At 38.4% G+C, this 22,004-nt stretch overlaps 4 protein-coding genes across 4 annotated transcripts; 1 reads left to right on the plus strand and 3 right to left on the minus strand.

Moving 5' to 3' along the window:
* Positions 1-888: 888 nt before the first annotated feature.
* LOC101292239 (transcription factor E2FA-like) lies at positions 889-5,454 on the plus strand. Its single transcript, XM_004305583.1, has 14 exons — positions 889-1,104; positions 2,119-2,311; positions 2,832-2,885; positions 2,969-3,054; positions 3,150-3,238; positions 3,353-3,407; positions 3,607-3,659; positions 3,742-3,792; positions 3,901-3,949; positions 4,042-4,107; positions 4,198-4,274; positions 4,425-4,662; positions 4,890-4,956; positions 5,077-5,454. Exons 1-14 carry the CDS (start codon positions 889-891, stop codon positions 5,211-5,213), a joined length of 1,431 nt encoding a protein of 476 aa, XP_004305631.1. The 3' UTR covers positions 5,214-5,454.
* A 2,020-nt stretch (positions 5,455-7,474) lies between these two features.
* LOC101292531 (F-box/kelch-repeat protein At3g06240-like) lies at positions 7,475-8,455 on the minus strand. The gene has a single exon (XM_004305584.1). It carries the CDS (start codon positions 8,453-8,455, stop codon positions 7,475-7,477), a length of 981 nt encoding a protein of 326 aa, XP_004305632.1.
* Positions 8,456-14,616: 6,161 nt separating this feature from the next.
* On the minus strand, positions 14,617-18,120 carry LOC101292823 (beta-glucosidase 24-like). Its single transcript, XM_004305585.1, has 13 exons — positions 18,042-18,120; positions 17,574-17,701; positions 17,402-17,471; positions 17,241-17,299; positions 17,066-17,141; positions 16,866-16,943; positions 16,615-16,702; positions 16,270-16,531; positions 16,057-16,172; positions 15,718-15,941; positions 15,594-15,622; positions 14,945-15,159; positions 14,617-14,829 (listed from the first exon to the last, which is right to left on the minus strand). The coding sequence occupies exons 1-13, from the start codon at positions 18,118-18,120 to the stop codon at positions 14,661-14,663; spliced, it is 1,593 nt and encodes a 530-aa protein (XP_004305633.1). The 3' UTR covers positions 14,617-14,660.
* A 791-nt stretch (positions 18,121-18,911) lies between these two features.
* On the minus strand, positions 18,912-20,913 carry LOC101293120 (putative F-box/FBD/LRR-repeat protein At5g44950-like). Its single transcript, XM_004305586.1, has 4 exons — positions 20,654-20,913; positions 19,927-20,191; positions 19,358-19,537; positions 18,912-19,217 (listed from the first exon to the last, which is right to left on the minus strand). The coding sequence occupies exons 1-4, from the start codon at positions 20,911-20,913 to the stop codon at positions 18,912-18,914; spliced, it is 1,011 nt and encodes a 336-aa protein (XP_004305634.1).
* Between the last annotated feature and the right edge of the window lie 1,091 nt (positions 20,914-22,004).

Raw genomic sequence — 22,004 nt, forward strand, 5'->3', positions numbered from 1 at the left:
TTAATTGAATCTGATATATAGTGACTATGTTTGCAACCATCAATAATGAGTGCGGATAATCATAAAATTCTCTAAAATACCTATAATATCTACGAGCGTTATAGTGGCATACCTACAATATCTACGAGCGTTATGCATATTTGAATGATAAAAAAGCATACAAGTACATCGCTATAAAATAGATAATGTCCAACTTACCAACTACCTCTTCATTGTAATTATGCCACTATCACACCACACGCACCAACTTTGTTTATAACCCAAACACAAAACATTCAAGTCATAACTCAAATTTTACATATCGCTCGCCATCACATTACGCCACAGTGTACTTCTCACATGTTGACCCAATAATGATTTCACATAAATAAAATAATTATACACCGGCATTCCAACTATTCCTCCATTGGTCAATATCTTACCCAAAACCTCACTACCTCCCCCAATATTACTGGTTGTCCAATGAAGAAAAGCCATGGGCCAGAACGCAATATAGAAAAGTTCCGGGGTAAGAAATACAAAAACGAAGCAACGAATAAATATTTTTTCCCCCGTGTTCCCTCCACATCTATCCGAAACTAAAAATTCCCTCGCTTCCCTCGTTTTCTGCTAGCTCTCTTCCCCTAACCCCCCTTCCCTCAAACATCCACTTTCCTCTTACCCCTTCTCTCTCTCTAACCCTTTCTCTCTCTAACCCTCCACTTTCTCTCTCTACCCCCCTCTCAGAGATCCCCTTCCCCCTCCCCCCTAAACCCTAAACCCCCTCCGATTCCCTCCGCCGCTCTCCGATTCCCCCAAACCCTAAAGATCTACCCCCTCCTTTCGCCGCTCGTCGTCTTCGCGAATCCGAGGCGTTCGGCGACGGTTCTGGCGGGTCGATCCACCTCCATGTCCGGCTTGGCTCGAGCTCCCAACCGACAACCAGCGCCGCCGCCGCCGCCCACCGGAGGCGGTAACGGGCAGATCGTGCCGCCGATGAGGCGACACCTGGTGTTTGAGTCGAATAAGCCGCCGTTCTTTCCTCCGGCGGATTATCATCAATTCTCCGGTGGAGGTCAGAGGGCTGCGGACCAGGAACCGGAGGCTATTGTGGTTCGATCTCCGGTGAGTGCTGAATATCTGTGTTTGGATTGTTCATGTGGTTTGGTTTGGGTTAGTGGAATTGGATGTGGTAATTGAGTTGAGCTGAGGGAATTTTGGTAGTTGATTTGGCTAGTTGGATTTTGGGCTTTTTGGTTGTGTGGTTGGTGGTGAGTTAGGGTTTCTCTGAGATTGGGTTCATTTCGGAGTTAGCTGATAGGTACTGTTTCGCATTGTATGCGGTGCTAATATTATGAGGAATTTTGCTCATGAGTTGACTTTTTTCTATGCCAGTGCTCGTTAAGATTTCATATTTAGACTTTGATGTAATTTGTAAGTTCAGTTTGGGTCTCGAATTGTAAAATTGAAGATTGTGGATTGAAAATTGAGTGAGGGGAACAGACTGATTAGGGATATTTGATATGCTGTAGGTATGACTCTCAATCGAGTGTTGCCTAATCTGGATAGAAGTCATTGAGAGCCACATAGGCATTCAGCTTGTAATAATCAGCTTCGTTTTGGAATCAAAAGCTGCTTGTATAGTCCCCTCTCTATTCATTAGGTTTATAGATTAAAAGTTATAGAAATGAAATCAATGTAATGACTGACACAGGTTTAGGCTATTCAATGTAATCATATGGTTTTTATCTAATATGTTGTTAGCATTTGAAAAAAGGAGCAGAACTCTGTGTGTTTGCACCGAGTATGTCCCAATGGCTGAGAAAGCATACATCCTGGTTTATCCTTCTTACCGAACTTATCTTTATCTTTACGGCATATTCCTAAATTTGTACTCCTTTATGCTTTGCCAATTTTCCTTGATATTACTATTGGTTATTGGATAATATGTATATGAGTAGCAACAAAATCTTCCAGTTCCATATTGTGGCTGCATTCTCCGTACTCCAATATGTATAGATTGATTTTCAGATATTATTATGTAAAAGAATCATCAAATGTTTGTTGTGCATTTTAACTGGTATGATTACCTTTCAAAAATTGTTCATAATATTCTTCAACTATTGCTTGTATTATCAGCAATTTAAAAGGAAGGGTACATCGGACAACAATGAAGCTGAGAACAACGATCGGACCAGCAGTCCTGGATATAATAACATTAGTCAAAGTCCCTTTCAAACTCCTGTATCTACCACAAAAGCAGGAAAGACAAACAATAGAACAAAGGCTTCAAAGGGCAAATCTGGGCCTCAGACACCTGCGTCGAATGCTGGTGAGAAATGTTCTTATTTATTTAGTTTTCTGGGAACTTGTATATTCAAGGAAAGCTAATCCACGTAAAAGAGTGAGCTGGGACATCCCAGCCAATTGTGTTTGATTAAAGCTCCAGATTCTTTGAGGGAGGAGGAAAAGGAATTTTCTTGGGAAGATGTGTGACAATAGCTATCCTGAGTCATTTGGATTGGTCGGGGCGAGAGAGAGAAATGTTGTTCTGGCCATTACTAGGGTCTTCAATTTCATCCACTTCAGAACAGCTTTTTTTTTTAATTATCTCCCCAATTGACTAGCAGTTAGTTTTGTTGTACTCGCACGTTTTTGGTTCTTGTTGATGTGTTTGATGTTCTAGCTGGTATCCAGTTGATTTTTTCTTTTTGGAAAGAGAAAAGGATTATGCACAGTAATTTGGACTCTAGGACCAGATTTCATTCTCCATGGCATAAAGATGTTGCGAACTCTATACATATCTCATCACAATAATGATATCTAATTATGTTGCTTCTTTTAACATGCAGGTTCCCCTTGTCCTCTTACTCCAGCTGGCAGCTGTCGTTATGATAGTTCTCTAGGTATGTGTAGGTGACATGCATTGTTTGTATAGGGATGATGTCAGATTTTCTCACTGTGAGTTAACTGTCCTCTAATTGCCCAGGTCTATTGACAAAAAAGTTCATCACTTTGATCAAGCAAGCAGAAGATGGAATTCTTGATCTAAATAAAGCAGCAGAAACTTTGGAGGTATTCATTTTCGATCTGAATGTTTCAATAATACATATATATAGTACACCCAGATATTTATTGTGTACTGACTGAAAGGTTTCGAAATGAAACAGGTCCAGAAGAGGCGTATATATGACATCACAAATGTCTTGGAAGGCATAGGTCTCATAGAAAAGAAGCTTAAGAACAGAATACGTTGGAAGTAATCTTTATATAGTTCATTGTCAATTTTGTTTCTCTGTGAATTCAGTTGTAGTTTTAATAATATCTGGAACACATTGGAACTTATGCAAGGATCGGTAAAATGATTGATTAGGGGATTTGATGCTTCAAGGCCAGGGGATCTGGATGCTGATCTTGCTATATTACAGGTATTCAAATGTTGATTTCATATTGTTGTCCTGTGAAGGCTAGTACTAGTTTATTCTGCTGTCCTTTACATTATTACACATACAATTATCTGTAGATCACAAACTGTTTATTAATCAATAGATCCATGGTAAAAGGAAAGTTAGACAATTGAGTATCCTTTTAACTCATGAGGTTTGACGCTGTGGTCTTGTTCTGCAGGGAGAAGTAGAAAATTTATCTTTAAAAGAACGCAGCTTAGATGACCGAATAAGGTTTATGTGGTTAATTTTCTGTAAACATCAATTTCACTATCTTTGAACTATTGGAGATGCTGATGCTTTTATACTGGTGCAGAGAGATGGAAGAAAAGTTGAGGGATTTGAGTGGAGATGAAAACAACCGAAAGTAAGATCTTCTCCATCACTTTTGTAGATTATCGTTGGTTTTCTATATTCATATTCATCTGCTTCCATGTGTAACGATACATTGTTATGGTATTACCCCCTACTCTAGGTGGCTTTTTGTGACTGAAGAAGACATTAAGGGCCTACCGTGCTTCCAGGTCAGTATGGTGCAGCATCTCCAAGTTCTGATACATATTTCTATGATGGTTTAGTATTTTCCATTGAATTAGTTATCCCTTTCCTGTGCCAGAATGAAACCCTGATAGCAATTAAAGCTCCACATGGAACCACCTTGGAAGTCCCAGATCCCGATGAAGTAAGTCAAGATTATAATTTTTATCAGAAGGTACAAGTTATATACTCCTTTTCTCTTTGATACATTACTAAACTGTCCAAAACACACCAGGCTGTCGACTATCCACAACGGAGATACAGGATAATACTTAGAAGCACAATGGGACCGATTGACGTGTACCTTGTCAGGTATCATTCTTTCTTGTTGTGGCTGATATAACTGCATCTACACACTGATGGTTTTCTTTCTGAATAGTGTATGCTTCTTTTCATGCTGAAATAGTATTTTTTTTTTTTCATTTTATAATTTTTTTGTCTTTGTTTATTGATTGATATTAGTCAATTTGAGGAGAAGTTTGATGATGTCAATGGAGCTGAGCCACCTGTTAGCTTCCCAATTGCTTCTGTTTGTGGCACTGATGAGCAATCAACAGCAGAAATGGTCGCTGGACATGACAGAGGAAAGGAAATTGAACCTAGGGTGCAACAAGCTCAAGTTGATCAGACGTGCTCTGATGTAAATGCTTCTCAGGAGTTTGGTGGGGGAATGATGAAGATTGTTCCTTCTGATGTTGATGTAAGTATTCTTTTGCTGACGAATTTGTTAAGTGTTTGCAAAAGGAAAATACAAATAGAAATCATACCAAAACTCAAAGTCAACCATGTAAATAAGAGTTTTAGAAAACAGCAATCTATTGTATTTGCTTGTGGACGACAGAACAATTAATATATGTGGTAAATCAAGTATCTAGTGGAATATAATTATTTTTTAAGGGTTGAATGTGTCGTTTTTTATGCTTGCAGAATGATGCAGACTACTGGCTTTTGTCTGGTGTTGATGTCAGTATTACAGATATGTGGAGAACAGACTGTATCCTTTTTCAAAGATATTTGTTTTTTCCCTTTTGCGTTCACCCTTGTCCCATTGTTTTCATTTATATTTTGCTTTTTGTTTGCAACCAACTGTATTCCTTCACTACGACAATTATAGCAGCTATTGAATGGAATGGGGAAGACATGCTTAATGCTGATTTTGGACTGCCCGATGTCAGTACCCCAAGGCCACAAACGCCGCCATCTGGAATTGTTGAAGTGCCATCTCATGCTGCTAACTATCCTCAAAGGTGAGTCTGGGTTTGTATAACCAGCTATTTGTAGATATCTCATGTATCTACTGCCCTATCCGTGGCCTTCTATTGCTGCAAAGTATTGCTTGCAGATGCAAAGTGATTGCCTAACAATGAACATGGGCGAAGCATGTGGAAGAAGCTGATTGGATGGCAAGCTGGGGAGTATTGTTATACTGTACAGTCAGTAATGCATTTGACCCCCTGTTGTAGGAATAAGGACTTGATTTATGATACTTTAAAAGCGGCGGATATTTAGCAAAAAATGAGTTATGGTGCACTTAATAATCGTAGGCTACATCAGCAATGACATATTGCATAATTTAGTTGTATGATGCATGTTCATTATTTAATGTATGAGTTTAGTTTGGAAAAGCCTCGTCTGTGTGATTTTAAACATGACGCAAGACGGGCTTAATTTTTAGGCGTTATCTGATCATGTTCTTTAGCATGTTGAAACATTGTTGAAATGCTTGATGTACCAATTGTTGCCATACCAGTTTTATCTCGATGCAAAAATGTCATTTTGCCCGGTTGCCCCATCACCCCCATGTGATTCTGCATTTTCTTCAAAGCTGTATGACATTGCTGTAGTGAGTAAAAGTTTGAAATGTTTGGGTTGTCTATCCATTGTAGGTAAGCCAAAGGTTGCCTGCAAAAGAGACCCTTGTGCTTCAGGTAATGGTTTATTTGGTTTGGTTTTGGATCCAGTTTTCGCATTGAATATCAAGAGTCTCATCTAGATATAGACATAGACATTCCTCATCCATCGGGACATGATGTCGAACTAGGCCACTTGAACTTGCTACCTCTGAAGAACAAGAATTATAGACCTGGATCACAGATAGCATGCCAGAATCTGAAAATTTTAAATTACCTTGTATCGATCCTAATCCTAACCCTGGGATAGATCTCACATTGAGCACCATATAGAATCCACCATTCCCGCACTATTACTAAGTGGGGTCCGTAGCCATGGCACGGTGTGGAGTGATGGCTTCTTTCTTCAAATTCATATGAGACGTGAGCAATGGATATGAGCTTAGGTTTTGTGACTAACCGACTAAATAGAGAACAGAGCATCTTTAGTAATGTTAGTTATTTTGTAGTCAAATTTTAGTTAAAATAGCGAAAAAGTAATTTTGGTTAGTCACTTTAAAAATACCTCTACACTAGTACTCTCTATTTTAACTAAAGTTTAATTTGTATTATTGATTAAATAAAAAAATTAATTTAAATGTGTTTTAATATTACATAAAATGACTTAAAAAGAAAGAATAATTAACATAAATTATAGAAAGCCACATCTCAAGTTATAGTTTGTGCATCATTTGTAATTTCAAAACTATTTGTAGCAAAAACCAGAACCGAACTGAAATCGAATGATGTATTCCATTGTTTCCTCGAATTTTGTAAGTGGTATTTTGTCTTATTTTTGTGCTTCAATTGTTTTAGTTAATATACAGTATATTTCCCTTTTTGGTAATTCATGTATACAAGTTTGCCTTTTGGTTTTAGCCTTCAAAGAACTTTTGCTTATTAAGAGGCAGGGAATGGAAGGAAGAGTTTGCCGACACAAGAGAAGAACAAAAAGAAGCATAGAGTGACAAAGTAATAATAATTGATCACTTCTTTTCATTTTGAGTACCTTCTTTCTATCTTTTATGTAACGAAGCCTGTTTGATGATTGTGTATTCATCTTAGACTCTTAGTGTTGTTGATTTGGTATGAATTGCTGACTTTAAATTCTTTTTGTTTAGTGTTCCTATATACTATGTCAACTGTTGAATACTAACTACGTCTTGATGGAGATATATGACCTCTCTTTTGCTAGATCTTTTCCTCAGAAAAACCGATAAACCCACGCGCGAACGCGGCTCTTTTATAAGCACATCGCGCGTGCAGAAAGGCTAGTCAACACTTAAAACAATTCCAAAACAAAAAATCAACACTTCAAACAGAGCTAATGCATCTGTAAGACTAATGAAACAAATGGTGCCAAACCAATGAATAACAGAGACGATCAAAAGGGAAACAACCAAGGCAGATCTACAGGAACAAGAAGAAAACCACTGTATGCATGGCATCAAAAGGAAAATAAAGGAAGATCGACTATCAGATCAATCATTTAGCCGCAGTAGAGTCTCATTATATGAAATCCTGATACGTCCCATCACCCCACAAATGGTTTGAGTGTCTTGCTTCTCTTGGTGATGATGAACACTCCTTATCAACTGGAACTCTTTCATTGACCGCCTGCGATCACAAAAACCCTACATTCGCTCTCTCGAGAGTTATACTAGTGTCGGAAACTACCAGCCGTTCGGACTCGTATATATTCTCAGACGGAACGGGGACGTTAAACTTGAAGAGCTTGGCCCAGGAGTCAGCCACCCCATATTCTCTCATTACCCAAAAGTCGATAGAGCCACCAAACATAACAAAATCAAATGCACAGAGGCATCCTCCAACAGAAGCTTGCAGACGTACAGAACAATCCAACACAGCATAATACGTGTGTTTTAAAGCAGCAGGCAGTGGCATTGTTCGGAACTCCTCAGTCGCCAGATCAAAAGCAGCAATAGAAGGAGTGCGTGCGTAAAACCAATGGAGTGCCTCATTTACACGGATCCCCTCCTCTGGCGGTATGTAGAGATCCTTCAAAGGACTATGGATCTTTTTCCAAACGTTAGCTCTCAGTGAGAGCATCTCACCGGGTTTTATAATTTTGTAGTCGTCGGTGGCTGACAAATAACCAATACCAAAGAAGCCTGAAGAGACACTCATGGAGTACACACAAAACGAAGGATCAGGTAATCTTTTAAGGAATCCAGTTGATGGGTTCCAAATATACAAGTGATACTTTGCTGAGGTGGAGACAGAAACTACTGCACATACCAAACCATTGCAGGAACATCGCAACGACCAGTACTTGATACCTGGTTGCTCAAATGGGATTCTAACCTCTCTCAACAATGGCGAAGGTGACTCGAAATCTAGGGAATCAAGTGCAAATCTGTTGGAGTTGGAGAGGTAAAATCTGCGGCGGATGGTTTGGTTCTCACAAGATAATTTGTAATGGGATTTGGCGAATTGTGGGTCGGATATGATGAAACGCCAGCGCTTTGAAACGCAGATGAACCGCATTAAGGATTTGACCGGTAACCTTTCCAGAACATTGATCATCACATCTTCGGGTATGTGTTCCGCCATTGCAGTTTTTGTTTTTCTGAAATCCGCCATTGCAGTTGTAACTTTAGCAGTTGGTTATGAGGGTAAAGCTTAATTATATGAAGGGTTGGAGTTAACTTGGAGAACAAGGATCCGAATACAACTTTGACCTGATAACAATTCGATCGATTGGGCCCGAGTTCTGGGTCTTTTACTAAGACTCACAAAGCTCACCTGGGCACACACTTTCTTCGATTCTCCGCGACGAGTGATGGAAGCTAGGTTGTTACTGTAGTACTGATACTACTGATGCTCTTGAAAAGCCATAGAAAGGATATTGATCGGCCTGAACAATTATCATCCATTAATCCGAAATTGGAAACAACAAGAATACTCCATAGAAAACTCGGTTGAGCATTCACCAAATATTTGTTAGGGGTGCCAACAAGCACAATTAGTTCTCTCTAAATATATAGGCTCATAGTTTCAAATCACATAGGCAGCTAGAAGCCCTTTTTGCCGTAGCATAGCTCTGCCAAGTACAGCTGCCTTATGCAAGCTTATAAAGGGAGGAATAGCTAGAAGATGCAGAGCTCATGTTGAGTTCATATTCCTTTGCCTAACAAACTTGAGAAACATACTTCCTTCCTTTGGCTATAGAATTATCATAGACATGGGTATAGGCAAGAGAAACAAGGAATCAGCGAAAGACCACCCTGAATTCTAACTATTCTATAGTAGGATAATTTGCAACACAAACCATACAAATATCATTAAGTAATAGTATCTCATATATATGCTGATTCAGATGCTAAAGTGAAAAACTCAGCACAGTAATCATCTGAATTCTAACTATTGTATAGTAGGACAATTCGCAACACAAACCATACAAAGATCATGAGGTAATAGCTGAAGTATCTCATATGCTGATTCAGATGCTAAAGTAAAAAACCAACAGCATAGTAATCATCTGGTTTAATCATGATCAGGGATGGTCCTAGAGGTTTTAAGTTGTAATCTTCCTGTTTTGCCTTTCAAACAAAAAAGAAATAAAATGGTTTAATGCTTGCCACCTTTAAGTCTTCTGCACACTTGGTACTTCAGCTGGCCCTTTAGACATGATCATTCCCAGCCGCTATACACCCGTTTCCATCTGTAACTGAAAAAAGGTAAAAGCAGTCAGTTAAAAAGGTAGAAGCATAGTAATTAGCTATATATAAGAAATATGTTCTGCAGTTTCATTGTAGATATTTCTAGGTTATAAGAAAACCACAAACAAAAAATAAAATCCCTTCTATTATATACTATAGGAGAGGCCTATCATAAAATTATCAGCTAGGAGGCCTATAGTGAAATTATGATGACATTCTATCTAAAAACTCCCTTCTTATTAAAAAAAAAGGACAATCCTTGTTTTGGCTCAGGATTGCCCATTTTTGATTCCAGGGTTTCTCTGAATTTGAAAATTATCACTTGGTAGGTTTCCATACCAACAGTCAATCCAATTAAGTCCGTAGCGTCTACCAATTTTGCCATATCATAGGGGTTGCCCCTAACACAACATGTACAGGGATCGATACCACCAACGTACTGAAATGAACAAGAAATCTCATAAGCTTGCAAAAGCCGGAGTAGTTAGATGCTGCTGTCACTTGGTTTGACAGGTACCTCAATCATTAAAACTGGGTACTTATAGTGTTATGGTAAAGCTTCCTCTCAATTCTAGTTTAGTGATACCTTAAGGACTTCTACATTGAGTTTCCAACTTCTAACTATGGGGTGAACGATGAGTAACATGCTCATCAAGGCATTGAGGGTGCTTACTCTCCGACAGTCCCTGCTCAAGCAAGCCTCTAATCTCGCTCTCGAGGTCGAGGATATCAAGCACAAGGTCATTGATTCCTCCTCAAAAATTCAAGTCCCTCCCAGACTACTACGGACAACGCAATGCATAAGAGGGTGGACAAAAGTTCTTAGCTACAGGCCGCTTGATCGTACTAACAGTCAAACATTGTAAAGCTATGGTCTACACATTTTCTTGAAGCAAAATCTTGGTTACATATGATGCAACAGCAACAGTTTTGTTAAAAGGATCAACTATGTTAAACATAACCGTGTAATTACACGATCTAACTATATCAAATCGCCAAATACCAAAGATTCAGAGAAAGATAGAGTACCATTGAGCGACGTGCTAGCTAGACTTGGCCTTGCAAGTTAGCGAGGTCGAAAATGCCCAATGCTCGTCGTATGTTGTACAAGGACATATGCAGATACGCCATCGCAGACTGAAGCCGTGTCTGTGCTTCACCATGCACTTCCGCCTTTACCAAAACAAGAACAAAACTGTGAACGGCCAATGCAGTAGCCGCGATGACTTCATGTGATTCCGTGATCCGATCGATCTCCGCCGGAAATGGATTGATCGCCGGCTGCTGCATAATCCCCTCAATTGTGGCAATGCCGTCCTGGATTTGCGTCAGCGACTTCATTATGATTTCCTGACCAGTCCCAATTCCGTCAACAGCGCGCAAAATCTTCACGGTCACAACCTGTAAATCTCCGATGAAATCCACGCCGTCCGTGGTTAAATCCATCGCTTTTTTTACATTTCCGGCCGTCGCAGAATTTGGAACACCTCCTCCTTTCCCAATACCGCGCTGTTGCCTTCAACGAATTCGGGGAAGTAAGGATCTTCATCTCCATGATCGGCGTCGGAAATTACTCCGGCATCCACTGGCGGAGCGACGCAGTGGACGTCCATTCTGAGATCTTGGATTTTGTTTTCTTTCTTTTCTTTATCAGCAACTGTTTTGGGAAACTCTAAGGTCATAAATGCCTTTATACAAACCCGGACGGGTAAATCTGACTATTTGGACCGGGTGGCAAGGCCCAACAATCATAGAAGAGCCCAAAAAAACACTCTTTTTTGGTCTGAAATAGTCCAGAAAAACAAGTTTTATTAGTCACCAAGTGACCCCTGTAAACAAATATTAATGAGAGGAATTACAAGCCTTTATAACAATTACAAACTAAAAATAAGCAACATTGCAACTCCTGCTCAGTCGAGCCGCTTCTTGAAAAGGAAAAGTCCTTTGTGGTCGCGCACCTCTTGCGATCGATAGAATGGAAACACTTGCACCATGTTTCATGACAAGCTCACCAAGCAACCTTCAGAGATTCATTCAACGCAACTTCCGGAAAACCAACTTTATGTCTGACACCTGAATGCAACCCACCTGGGAAAATAAAGAGCAAACAAGTTGAGCAAATTACCACGAAAACATAAAATACCTTCAACTTGTATGTTATCGTAGTATTCTGTACTTACTGCACAATGTAAACCCAGTTGAAGTGCCATTTGCCTGGCTGACTGAAGTTTGAGGTGATTATTTCTTAATCCTGCACTTACAACAAAAAGGATTACAATGTATCAGCACCTATCCATGTGCTAACGATAATTAAACACTCAGACGGGCCGGAAGAGCACATTAGGGACACACCACCAGTCACTATCTTAAACCAGTGATAGAAAACCAACCTAGCCACTTTTCCATGATGCTTGACGCTTGACGCCACAAATACTGAATGGTCACTCCAGCAAGCCCCAAAAGCTAGGCCTCGCAATTTGGCCCGCAGCCCGCGAACCCGCCCGAACGCACGAAACCCACCCGTTTACTAAACAGGTTGAAAAAAGCCCACATGCCCCGTTAACACTTGTTAGGACCCGTTAAACAAAAACTTTTGAAAAACCGTACAAAATCTAACGTTGTCCGCTAGTTTCACGTTTATTCTTAAAAAAAAAAAAGTTGGGTCATGAGCTTAGCGGGTTCCAACAAGCTCCAACAAAAACCCAAAAACCCGCAAACCCGTTGGGCCCGACACGGTTAAACCCGTTTAACTAACGGGTTCTTAACATGTCGAACTGCTAAGAGCCCGCCCGGTAAGAATCCACACGGGTCCGGCCCGTTGTCAGACTTACCAAAATCAGCTCCATGGCATTTGCATACTCGTCATTTTTCATAAATTGTCCAATAGACAATAACTGAACTATTCACCAGGTTAATTAGTGTATGGAATCAAATTAGTTTGCCTCATAATTACTGTATCAGTACAAAATAACAAAACCAATCATTGTTATTATTTTCCATGACTAAACCAGTAATTGTTTAGTTCGCCTCAACTTAAGGAACTTGAAAAGTCATCAGATTAATACCTAAACTGATGACATGGGATAAAAGTAATAAAACAGCACACCTTAGTCCAACTTATGTCAAACGAATGTTTGCTGATATCACAGTTTCGATGGCGATAACAGTATGAATTTCAAATCATCTTCCTCTCTGCATCCCCAAGCACTAGAAGATAAGGTTCTCTGAAAAGCAAGTCGTCCTCTCTCTTGAACCGACACCATCAAGTTTTGGGATCCTCCTCATCAAGACTGCCAAAAAAAAAAACAATATCTTATGGGGTCATCTATTTTTCTTTTATAATTTAAAAAAAAAAAAATTGCTACGGCTAGAACACAATCAGGATAGGGGATAGAGATTTGAAGATTTACTGTAATCTATTCATGTTGAAATCTCTACAGCTAAAAATCTTCAAATCTTTAAAAGCTACTATCAGTGAAACAAAAAAGAACAGACCTTGACTTGTTAATAGCTACAATGAGCAAGAACAGGACCCGAATCCAAAGAATTGTATCCATAGTGAAATCACCTGCTGCATCATCAACCACTGAAATCATAGTCTGCAGCAGAGAAAAATTTCAGTCACAACTCAGCAGAGGACTGAAAGTAGTAGCAACGGAATGCCAAGGCCCTAATAATAGAGGGGCAACAATATGGCATCTAGTGACATTAATATTAATGAATCAACAACGATATTTAGATGAAAGGTTCCAATCTAGTACATAATTTCTTAACATTTTAGGATAAACAAGCTTGTAACAAAACTAGTGTGTGTTTCTGCATAATCCCGACGGCTAATGCAAAATCATGGTGGAACATGAACACGAACAATAAACATTATGGGCAAGAGACAAAGACGTATAGTGGTTCACCATGCCATCAGAGGACATGACTACGTCCACTTAAGGTTCTACTATCATGACCAATAGGCTTTTGGGATCGGGAGAGAGAGATTCAGTCAGCCAGCCAGAGAGAGTTTCTACATATGAGAACCCTTCTTTTTATAGCTAAGGAAGATTCCCTCATTTACGTGTTTCCAATATGGGACAAACTATACAAAACTATTATTATGGTGCCTTCTTGTGGAGCTTGGAGAAGCACCTTCCCGATGTGGCACGGATGATATTTCATCATGACGAGGTAGGATATACATCGTATCTACAAGTTTCTTGACTGGTCTATAAACAGAGAATGTAGTTCTCAACTACCGACTACAGTGTGAAATCTAGTACATTCCATAACAGATGGCCCCATGAACAAAAGATGCGGCCTCTTAATTTACACAGGAAAAAGTGTAACAATATTCTACTATTTAAAATACTTCCTCCTAAGATAACCACAGCTACAATACTTCTTTTAGGGTAGATTTCAGTCTAAAATCAGACGCAGAAACTATACATAATACAAAGAATGACAATGATAGAAGATAGTCACATTTGAACACATAGGAAGAGATCGGATCTGGGTTGAATTGAGAGTGATCGAAGCCAAGCTCACTAGGAAGATGTTAACTCGCCAGAGAGATAGGTTAGGCTTTGACCGCTTTGTTCTTCTTCTTTTCTTCTTTTTGATACGAGGACGATTCTTCTTCATTTTTTTTTTTTTTTTTGTCGTACAAGGTCATAGGCTTCTGTTTTTTGGGAGAAGGAAGCTTCTGTTTTTTTTTTTTTTTTTTTTTTTTTTGAGAAGAAAGGAAGCTTCTGTCTGTGTTTGTGGGGTTGTGAAACTACTCTGAGACAGACCTAGGTGCGTTTTGTCCTAAACCGAAACCCAAAATCCATGCAAAACGAGAAATTTTGAATAGACCACGTCAAACTGGCACGTGGTTCTACAGTAGCACTGACAAATTCCTCCACTTATGTTCTTCCAATATGTTACATAGTTATGTTGTATTTAGTACTAGGTTAGGCATCGTATTGATACTGCTCGCTAGTCGCTACATTGATGAATTCTGGAAGTAGCAGACATCAAATTTTCCATTTTCTGGATACTTTTCCCAGTCAAATTACATTGTATAACTTGATCCACAGACACATAGATTAACCATAGCCTAGAAAACTTGTTCATATGCTGTATATTCAACCACTCTAACCATTTAGAAATTTAGGGAGCCACTTAGCAGATTCTTTTGGAATGCGCTTAAGATTGTCTTTGTAGTCGACATAGTAGAGCCCGAACCTTGGGGTATAGCCTTCTCCCCACTCAAAGTCATCAAATAGAGCCCAGTGGAAGTATCCTACGACATTCACACCCTTCCTGCAAAGCAACAATAACAAGGTATTAAAGTGAATATCATTTATCTAATGCTCATTCAATCCTAGAAACTAATCAGGATACTGCCAGATCATATATAAGGTCGATGGATGTTTACTTTATGGCCTGCTTGATCATGTACAGATGCCGAAGAATGCATTCAATTCTGTGTGGATCCTTCAGTGCTACATCGAGTCCACGCCTATTGTTCTTTGCTACTGTAATTCCATTTTCAGTAATGTAGATCTTAGGACTCTGGTATTTTTGCTTCATGAACTTCAAAAGTTTCTTGAGACCTTGTGGATAAGAGAAGATGAACGTGCTGCCATCAGCCTGCAATGTAATCAACATGTCTAAAGTTATCTCTTACAAGTATTGCTATATTTATCTCTAAAGATGGTGTCAAGTTTTTGCACTAATATCCAAGGAGTTAAAAATCGAAATTATCATCGAAATATCGGTGATGATTTCGTTTTTTTGAGGTGGCGATATATCCTAGCAAAAACACTTATCAGGAACACGGGGATTCGATCCCTGGTGGGAGAGAAAAACAAATCATGCCTAAGCCACCTATGCTAGCACTTCTTTTGTTTCTTTACTCGCAACTTATATAATATATAGGTATTAACTACTAATTTGAAAACCAGAATTAGTATTCAAATTTCCTCATTCTCGATATATCCATGATATTTCCAAATTTCCATATTTTAAAGGGTCGAAATTTCCGTAATCATCGAAATTTTCTTCCTTGCTAATATCTTTCTTACCTGAGGACCAATTGGGACTCCATTTACATCTGCAGCCATCATATGCAAAGAAGTTAAGAAAAGAAAAAGGAAAAAAACATGCACAAACAACACAGACAAATCAAAAAGGTAGTATGAAGCCTACTTTTGAACTCTGATGAGGCTAAAGGATCATTGCGAGAGAAGTGTGGCATATGTGGACGTGCTGGAATGTTTTTACCATATCTGGAGGTATAATAGTTGATGCCAATGAAATCGAAGGATCCCATAATCAATTTCTTCTCTTCTTTGGTAAAACTGGGGAGCCTTTTCTTGACCAAGCGCCTCATACTCTTTGGATAACATCCATATACTATTGGTTCCATGAACCTAGTAGAAGAAACACCATGAGTATATAAGCAGGAGAAAGATTTATAGTAAGGAGAGACTTCTTGCTCAATCAATAAGCAAGTGTACTCAGGATCATAGCGGATATATGACTAACCATCCAAGTTCAAAGTCCAATATTCTTTTAGCTGCAGCCTTGTCCTTTGCTGAATGTGAATAAGCCTCAATATATGTACCTACATGGCTACATCCAATTTGTCCACCTTGTTTTGTCTAATATGTAAAAAAATGAAGTCTCATAAATATGTGATCCTAAAGCTTATAAATTTAATGGTACGTAGGAAGTTAGGAACCTGAGAGTTTAACTCACCTGAAACTTCTCTCTATAGAGCTTAACAACAGTGGCATGGGCAAGGAGAAGGTTATGAGCCACAATGTAAGGTTCTGTAGATGAATTTCCAGCTGTGCAATAATCAAAATCGCCGCCTGGTATGGAACACCTGCCTGGTGCAGCAACCCCAAGATCATACCCCATTTTGGCTATAATGAAAGGCTCGTTGATTGTAATCCAATTTTTTACTCTATCTCCAAAGATTTTAAAGCAAAGTTCACTGTAATCCTTAAAATCATCCCTGAGAAAAAGTGATAATGAATAGAAACACTCAGTCTTGTGGAGCGTTGGATATAGATTTTGATTAAAAAAAGTAGAACTTACACAAAGGAGCGACTGAGAAATCCTCCATACTTGACTGTCAAGGCTTGTGGTGGATCAAAATGTAATATGGTTACATAGGGTGTGATGCCTGCATTGAAATTTCAATTTATTAATATCAGTGTTAACATAAATATCAATCTACGACCAATGGAAGGAATAGCACTGAGCTATTTGCTAATGAATATAAAGACCAGAAGTTGGTGAGAAGTAGTAAAAGAGGAAATAACATTAGATGAGAAATAGGTTCTTACCATACTTAATTAGTTCATCTATCAAGTTGTTGTAGTGATCGACACCCTCTTGGTTTATTCCTCCACTCAAGGTTCCCTCTACATATCAAAATTTTTGGAAAATGCATGTGCAGAGCTTTTAGCAAAGATAATCCTCATATTGATATGTAACAGATCCTCTGAACTTTCTTATGGAAACAAGAAATAGTTAAAAAGCTTACTTGGGAGAATCCTGGTCCAAGATATGGAAAATCTATAAGAATCAACTCCAAGGGCTTTCACTGCCTTCACATCTTGCTGTGATTACAAACAAACACTTACTGGTCAATAATGGCCCCAAAAAAGAAGAATACTAGATGGAAAAATAAATGTAGCTCGAGTTAGCTCTCTATTCACCTTGTATCGCTTGTATGAATCAATTGTCGTTGACATCGTGGAATGGTCTGCAATTCTTTCTAAACAGAAAGGAAAATCATGGAAATAAGGAAAATGAGCATGATATATTATATATAGTTGGTTAGAACAAGGCCATAAACTAAGCGAATTGAGAAATGAACCTGGAAATGTCTTAACAAACTCGTCCCAAACACTTGGTCCTCGTCCTGCTTTATTTGTTGTTCCTTCAATCTGCACATTGTACAACCATTCATGAGTACATGTCATGGACACAAAGATGGAAACCATATATCTTGAAGTTAATATAGGATTTTAGAATTACAAAAAATGAACCTGTGCAGCAGCAGTGCTGACTCCAAATACAAAATCACTGGGGAAGTCGGACCACTTCACTTTCAATTCTTTAGGGTTTGATGCATTGATGTGCAATGCCTGGAGCTTCTTCTCAGCATTCACTGTAACTGCAAAGTAGATTGATCGACATTGTCCATTTAAAACTTAGATCCTTTATTTATTTTTGAAACAAATGCTTAATTCACTCCAATCATGAATTTCATTACAACTTTGCTTTCCTTGATAACTAACTGAAGAGCTATTACAAATTAATTACATGATCTATTCTTCAGTGTCATTCCGATAATCTTTGGACAATTATCTCAGGAAATAATCGAATAAGAACAACTTTTATAGTTCGATATATATATTCTACAGAAAATGCTGATTGCCTTGAGCTTGAAGCAATCAAGCTTTTTGTCAAGATATTATTATCATCAAATTTGCTGAAAAAAGGAATTAGCAAACCTTGTGAAAAACAGGCAATCAAAGCAATAGCACACATCATCCTCTGTGAAATCTTTAGGCATGGTGGTGACAACTCCATGACCACTCAAGCTAATCAGAACTATTATGCAACTCTTGAAGAAATTAATATTATCAGATTAAGCTTGAGCAAATGAAGTTTAATCCAGAACCAAGTCTGGATTCAAGGGTGGAGAGCTAAAGCCCAGCTCATGCTATACCTAGAATATGCAGTTCGAACAGAAACAGTTGGGGGCATTTTGATGGTGAATTCCTCTTCTTTTTATATAAGCAACAATCACCGACAAATTGTTGCATACACTGAAGTTCAACAAATTAATGGGACAATTTTTACCCCATAGGAAAAATATAATTTTTGTGATGTCAACAAATTATAGTTTTCTTTATCACCAACCAGAAAAACAGAGTAAACTTACAGTTTCCACTGTTCTAGACGCTCCAACCGAATTTTTCAGCCTGGGATCTATGTTTGATTTCTTAGATTTCAATAATAAACATAATATTAATTTCAGCCACAAAAATACTGAGCAGCTTGTGGTAAAATGTGTCAATTCATTTCAATTTTATTTTATTTTGTTAATTGCTAGAAGAGTTAATGCGACTGGGACTAATACCTAAAACCCAAATTGTACATAGAACCCTAAATTTTTTACAATTTTGGGGTTTTCAGGAATTTAAAGACATCTATCATATTGGGCTTGACTATATTAGACGTGTATCTTGGCCGGGTGGGGTCAACCCGTTTTCTACTTTATCAGCCATAACACATTTCTAACTCTTAAAAAATTAAAAATTCATGATAACACGATTCAGGAAAGAAATCATTGGTAACGTGTTATTCAAGGAACCTTTCTATGTCCTTATTCTGGGGGTCGAAACTCTTCTGCTAATTTCCTCCAAAGTTGCTCTCTTTTGATCTTCCACCAAGACAACTCTGAGATTGGACTTCCCATATGCTATAAGTAACTGACGTAACTCCCTCGCAACACCAAATTGTTGGGGTGAATGAACAATCACCATTTTCTTCAAACTTTTAGTGTGCTCGAGCATATAGCTTGCTAAATCAATTCCATTAGACCCATTAGGAAGCTCTATGCTTACCTCCTCCAGTTGATCAAGAGCAGCAAGGTTTAGCAATTTCCAGTATATACCTGATGACTGACAAGCCAACAAGACAAAAGAGAAGATGAAATGAAAATTTCCCACATATAAGCATAAACTAATAACTTGCAGGATGTAAATAACAGAGAAACAAATTGTGATTATATATACAGAACGGAAAACAAGACTTTACTTACTTCAGATGCATCATGGAAAAAGAGTGGATAGGATTTTATGTACAAAGTACTCAAATTAGGAATTCCTTTCAAAATAGAGAGCATTGCTGGGGTAACGTCATCAAGCATGTATCCGACATGCATACACAGATGACGAACATTATCTAAAGCTGCTGGTCTGGATCCTTTCTGGAAAAGAGCCTGCGATGTCATAAAGGAATATAGTGAATAGAAAAAATAGAGGTAAGAACAATAAGATATGCAATTATACCAAATTCAAGTGGACTACATATTAAGATGCCAAAAGTTGAACCTACATCATTCTCAATTATCAATTAAAAAAAACATTTCTGAATTTACTCCTATACATTAGTATTCTTATCAGATTACAAGTGACAACATAATAAGAACTTCCTTCCTAGGTAATCTGATCATTACAATAGATGGAAAAAGAAAAGAAAAAAAAAACAATAACGGCCATCAGATAGTTATAAATCAGTTGCGATAATTAACATGCACATATGCCCCAAAAGGTTGGAACCAAAATAAGAGCAATTGGCAAAAATAACAAGTTTGAATAATGTTTTTACCTTTAGGGTGTCATGCCCTAAAATAAGAACTTTGACACTTTGTATACTGCTAATAATCTCAGGCAGGATGTTGATGTCATCCCCTTCAGGTCTCAGACAAAGATTAGTTTTTTCTAAACACCTCCATTCCCCAAGATTTTGGTGCATCAACGAATTCCCTTCCAACCTTAAATATTTAAGTTTCGGAGCAGTAATATTTAACACCTTTTTGCAACGGTGAAATCCCCAATCAATAACTAAGCGTACCAGTTTGTCAGCAGAGATGCTGAGAATCAGTGGATTTATCAGAAAGTGATGCACAACACTAAACGAGACTAAAGATGAACTTTCAATTGAGAGATGATGTATCCCCTCAATTCCTTCAAGATGTAATTCCTTAATGTATTTGCAAGAGGATGAGATCCATCTGATAAATCCCTCATCCACCACATGAATATTTTTCAACTTCAAGCATTTGACATTAGAGAAACAAGCTGAGGAGGGTAATGTAAGGGAGTTATACTTGGAAATCATTTCCACTGACACTGACAGAGACCTCAAAGTTCCACAAAGTAAGATAGACTGAAACAAAAGCGGCAAATCAACTATTTTACCAAAGTCTAAGTGAATCTCTTCAATGTTACACCGTGATGCTTTCTGGATCCATTCGATGACTCGAGACTCCTTAAGTCTACAGACTACAAAAACGAAAAGATTGCATCTTAACATTCTCACGACGAATCATTACCTATCCAAAGCATTGATCAGCCTTAACAGCTTATCCCCGGAAGATAAATTCGCCTCCGAAAATCCTTCAAATTTCAACGAAGGAGCTGACGGATGAAGTTGTCTGCATCTTTTGGACACACAGCCGAAACGGGTAACATCTGTTATAGTAAGGAAGGAGAGAATGTGATGGGGAACTTCCTCTGGAAGATCACTAAATCTGTCTACCCCACTCACACCTCGACAACTTGGAGTTGCCATCAACTTTTTCCTACGGTCCATGAAGCTAAATTGGGTCTTTCTTTCTGGGTTTCTAACTGGGGTTTGCAACTAACTTTCGATGTTGACAATGAAACTAAGATTGGGTCTTTCTTTCTTTCTGGGTTTCAAAAATCTGTTCGCTTCAGTTGTTCTGACAGAGAGTGACAATCAAATACTCAAAAACCGATCATATTCCAATTCTACTGTGAAACAAACAAAGAACATAACCGGGAAGATTGGAACATACCATTCGCTATACACTCCATCTTGGTTCTTCCGCTAGAGTACCTCAAAATGCTGTTGAGCTATGACAACCCTAATTGTGCTCCTTTTGGGATTTCTGCGTTCGTTTCGGCCTCTGTTTGATTCTTATTATTCCTCTACAACTCTCGTATAAACTTATACAGCATTGAGAATATCTTTAAATTGGGCCTTGTGGGCTTGACCCAATTCACCACTTACGGTCAACCGGCCATTATGTTAAACTGAATTTTGACGACTCAGTTAAATCTAATGTCGACTGGGCATGAGACGGTATGGGACGGGATAGAGCTAATCCCACGGCTCGTCCCTGAACATTGAAATCGGAACGAGATGAGACGGACTTTGCGTTTTTTTGATTTCATCCCACCCGAGCTCTATCCCGGTTGAAAAAGTTGAAAATAAACTTATAAGTAAAAGAAAGAGTTTCATAGTTTTATAGTACTATTTACTCTATTATGTATTAACAAGTACTTGTAATATATTTACAAGTACAACATAGTGTAATAAGAGAGTTTATATTACTTATTTTCTCTCTAAACTTGTCATCACTACTAGCGTGCAATAAGAGAGTCTACAAGAATCAACAAATTAAAGTATTAAACATCACTGTTATTGAATTAGCGACAACCTAGTAACTTAAAAAAACAAAGAGCTAAGATCAAAACACTTAAATGAAATGCTTAAATCACATCTTAATCAATACAAAATCAATCATTAAAATAGTCGGAACGGGACGGGCCTAAACGGGACTTGAATTATCCGTCCCGTGTCTCGTCCCGTTATGTATAAACGGGACGGGCCTAACGTTTTAACATTTAAATCCCGTCCCGTCCCGGTAATTTAGAGAC

The sequence above is a fragment of the Fragaria vesca genome, linkage group LG6, assembly GCF_000184155.1.
Source record: "Fragaria vesca subsp. vesca linkage group LG6, FraVesHawaii_1.0, whole genome shotgun sequence".
NCBI lineage: Eukaryota > Viridiplantae > Streptophyta > Magnoliopsida > Rosales > Rosaceae > Fragaria > Fragaria vesca.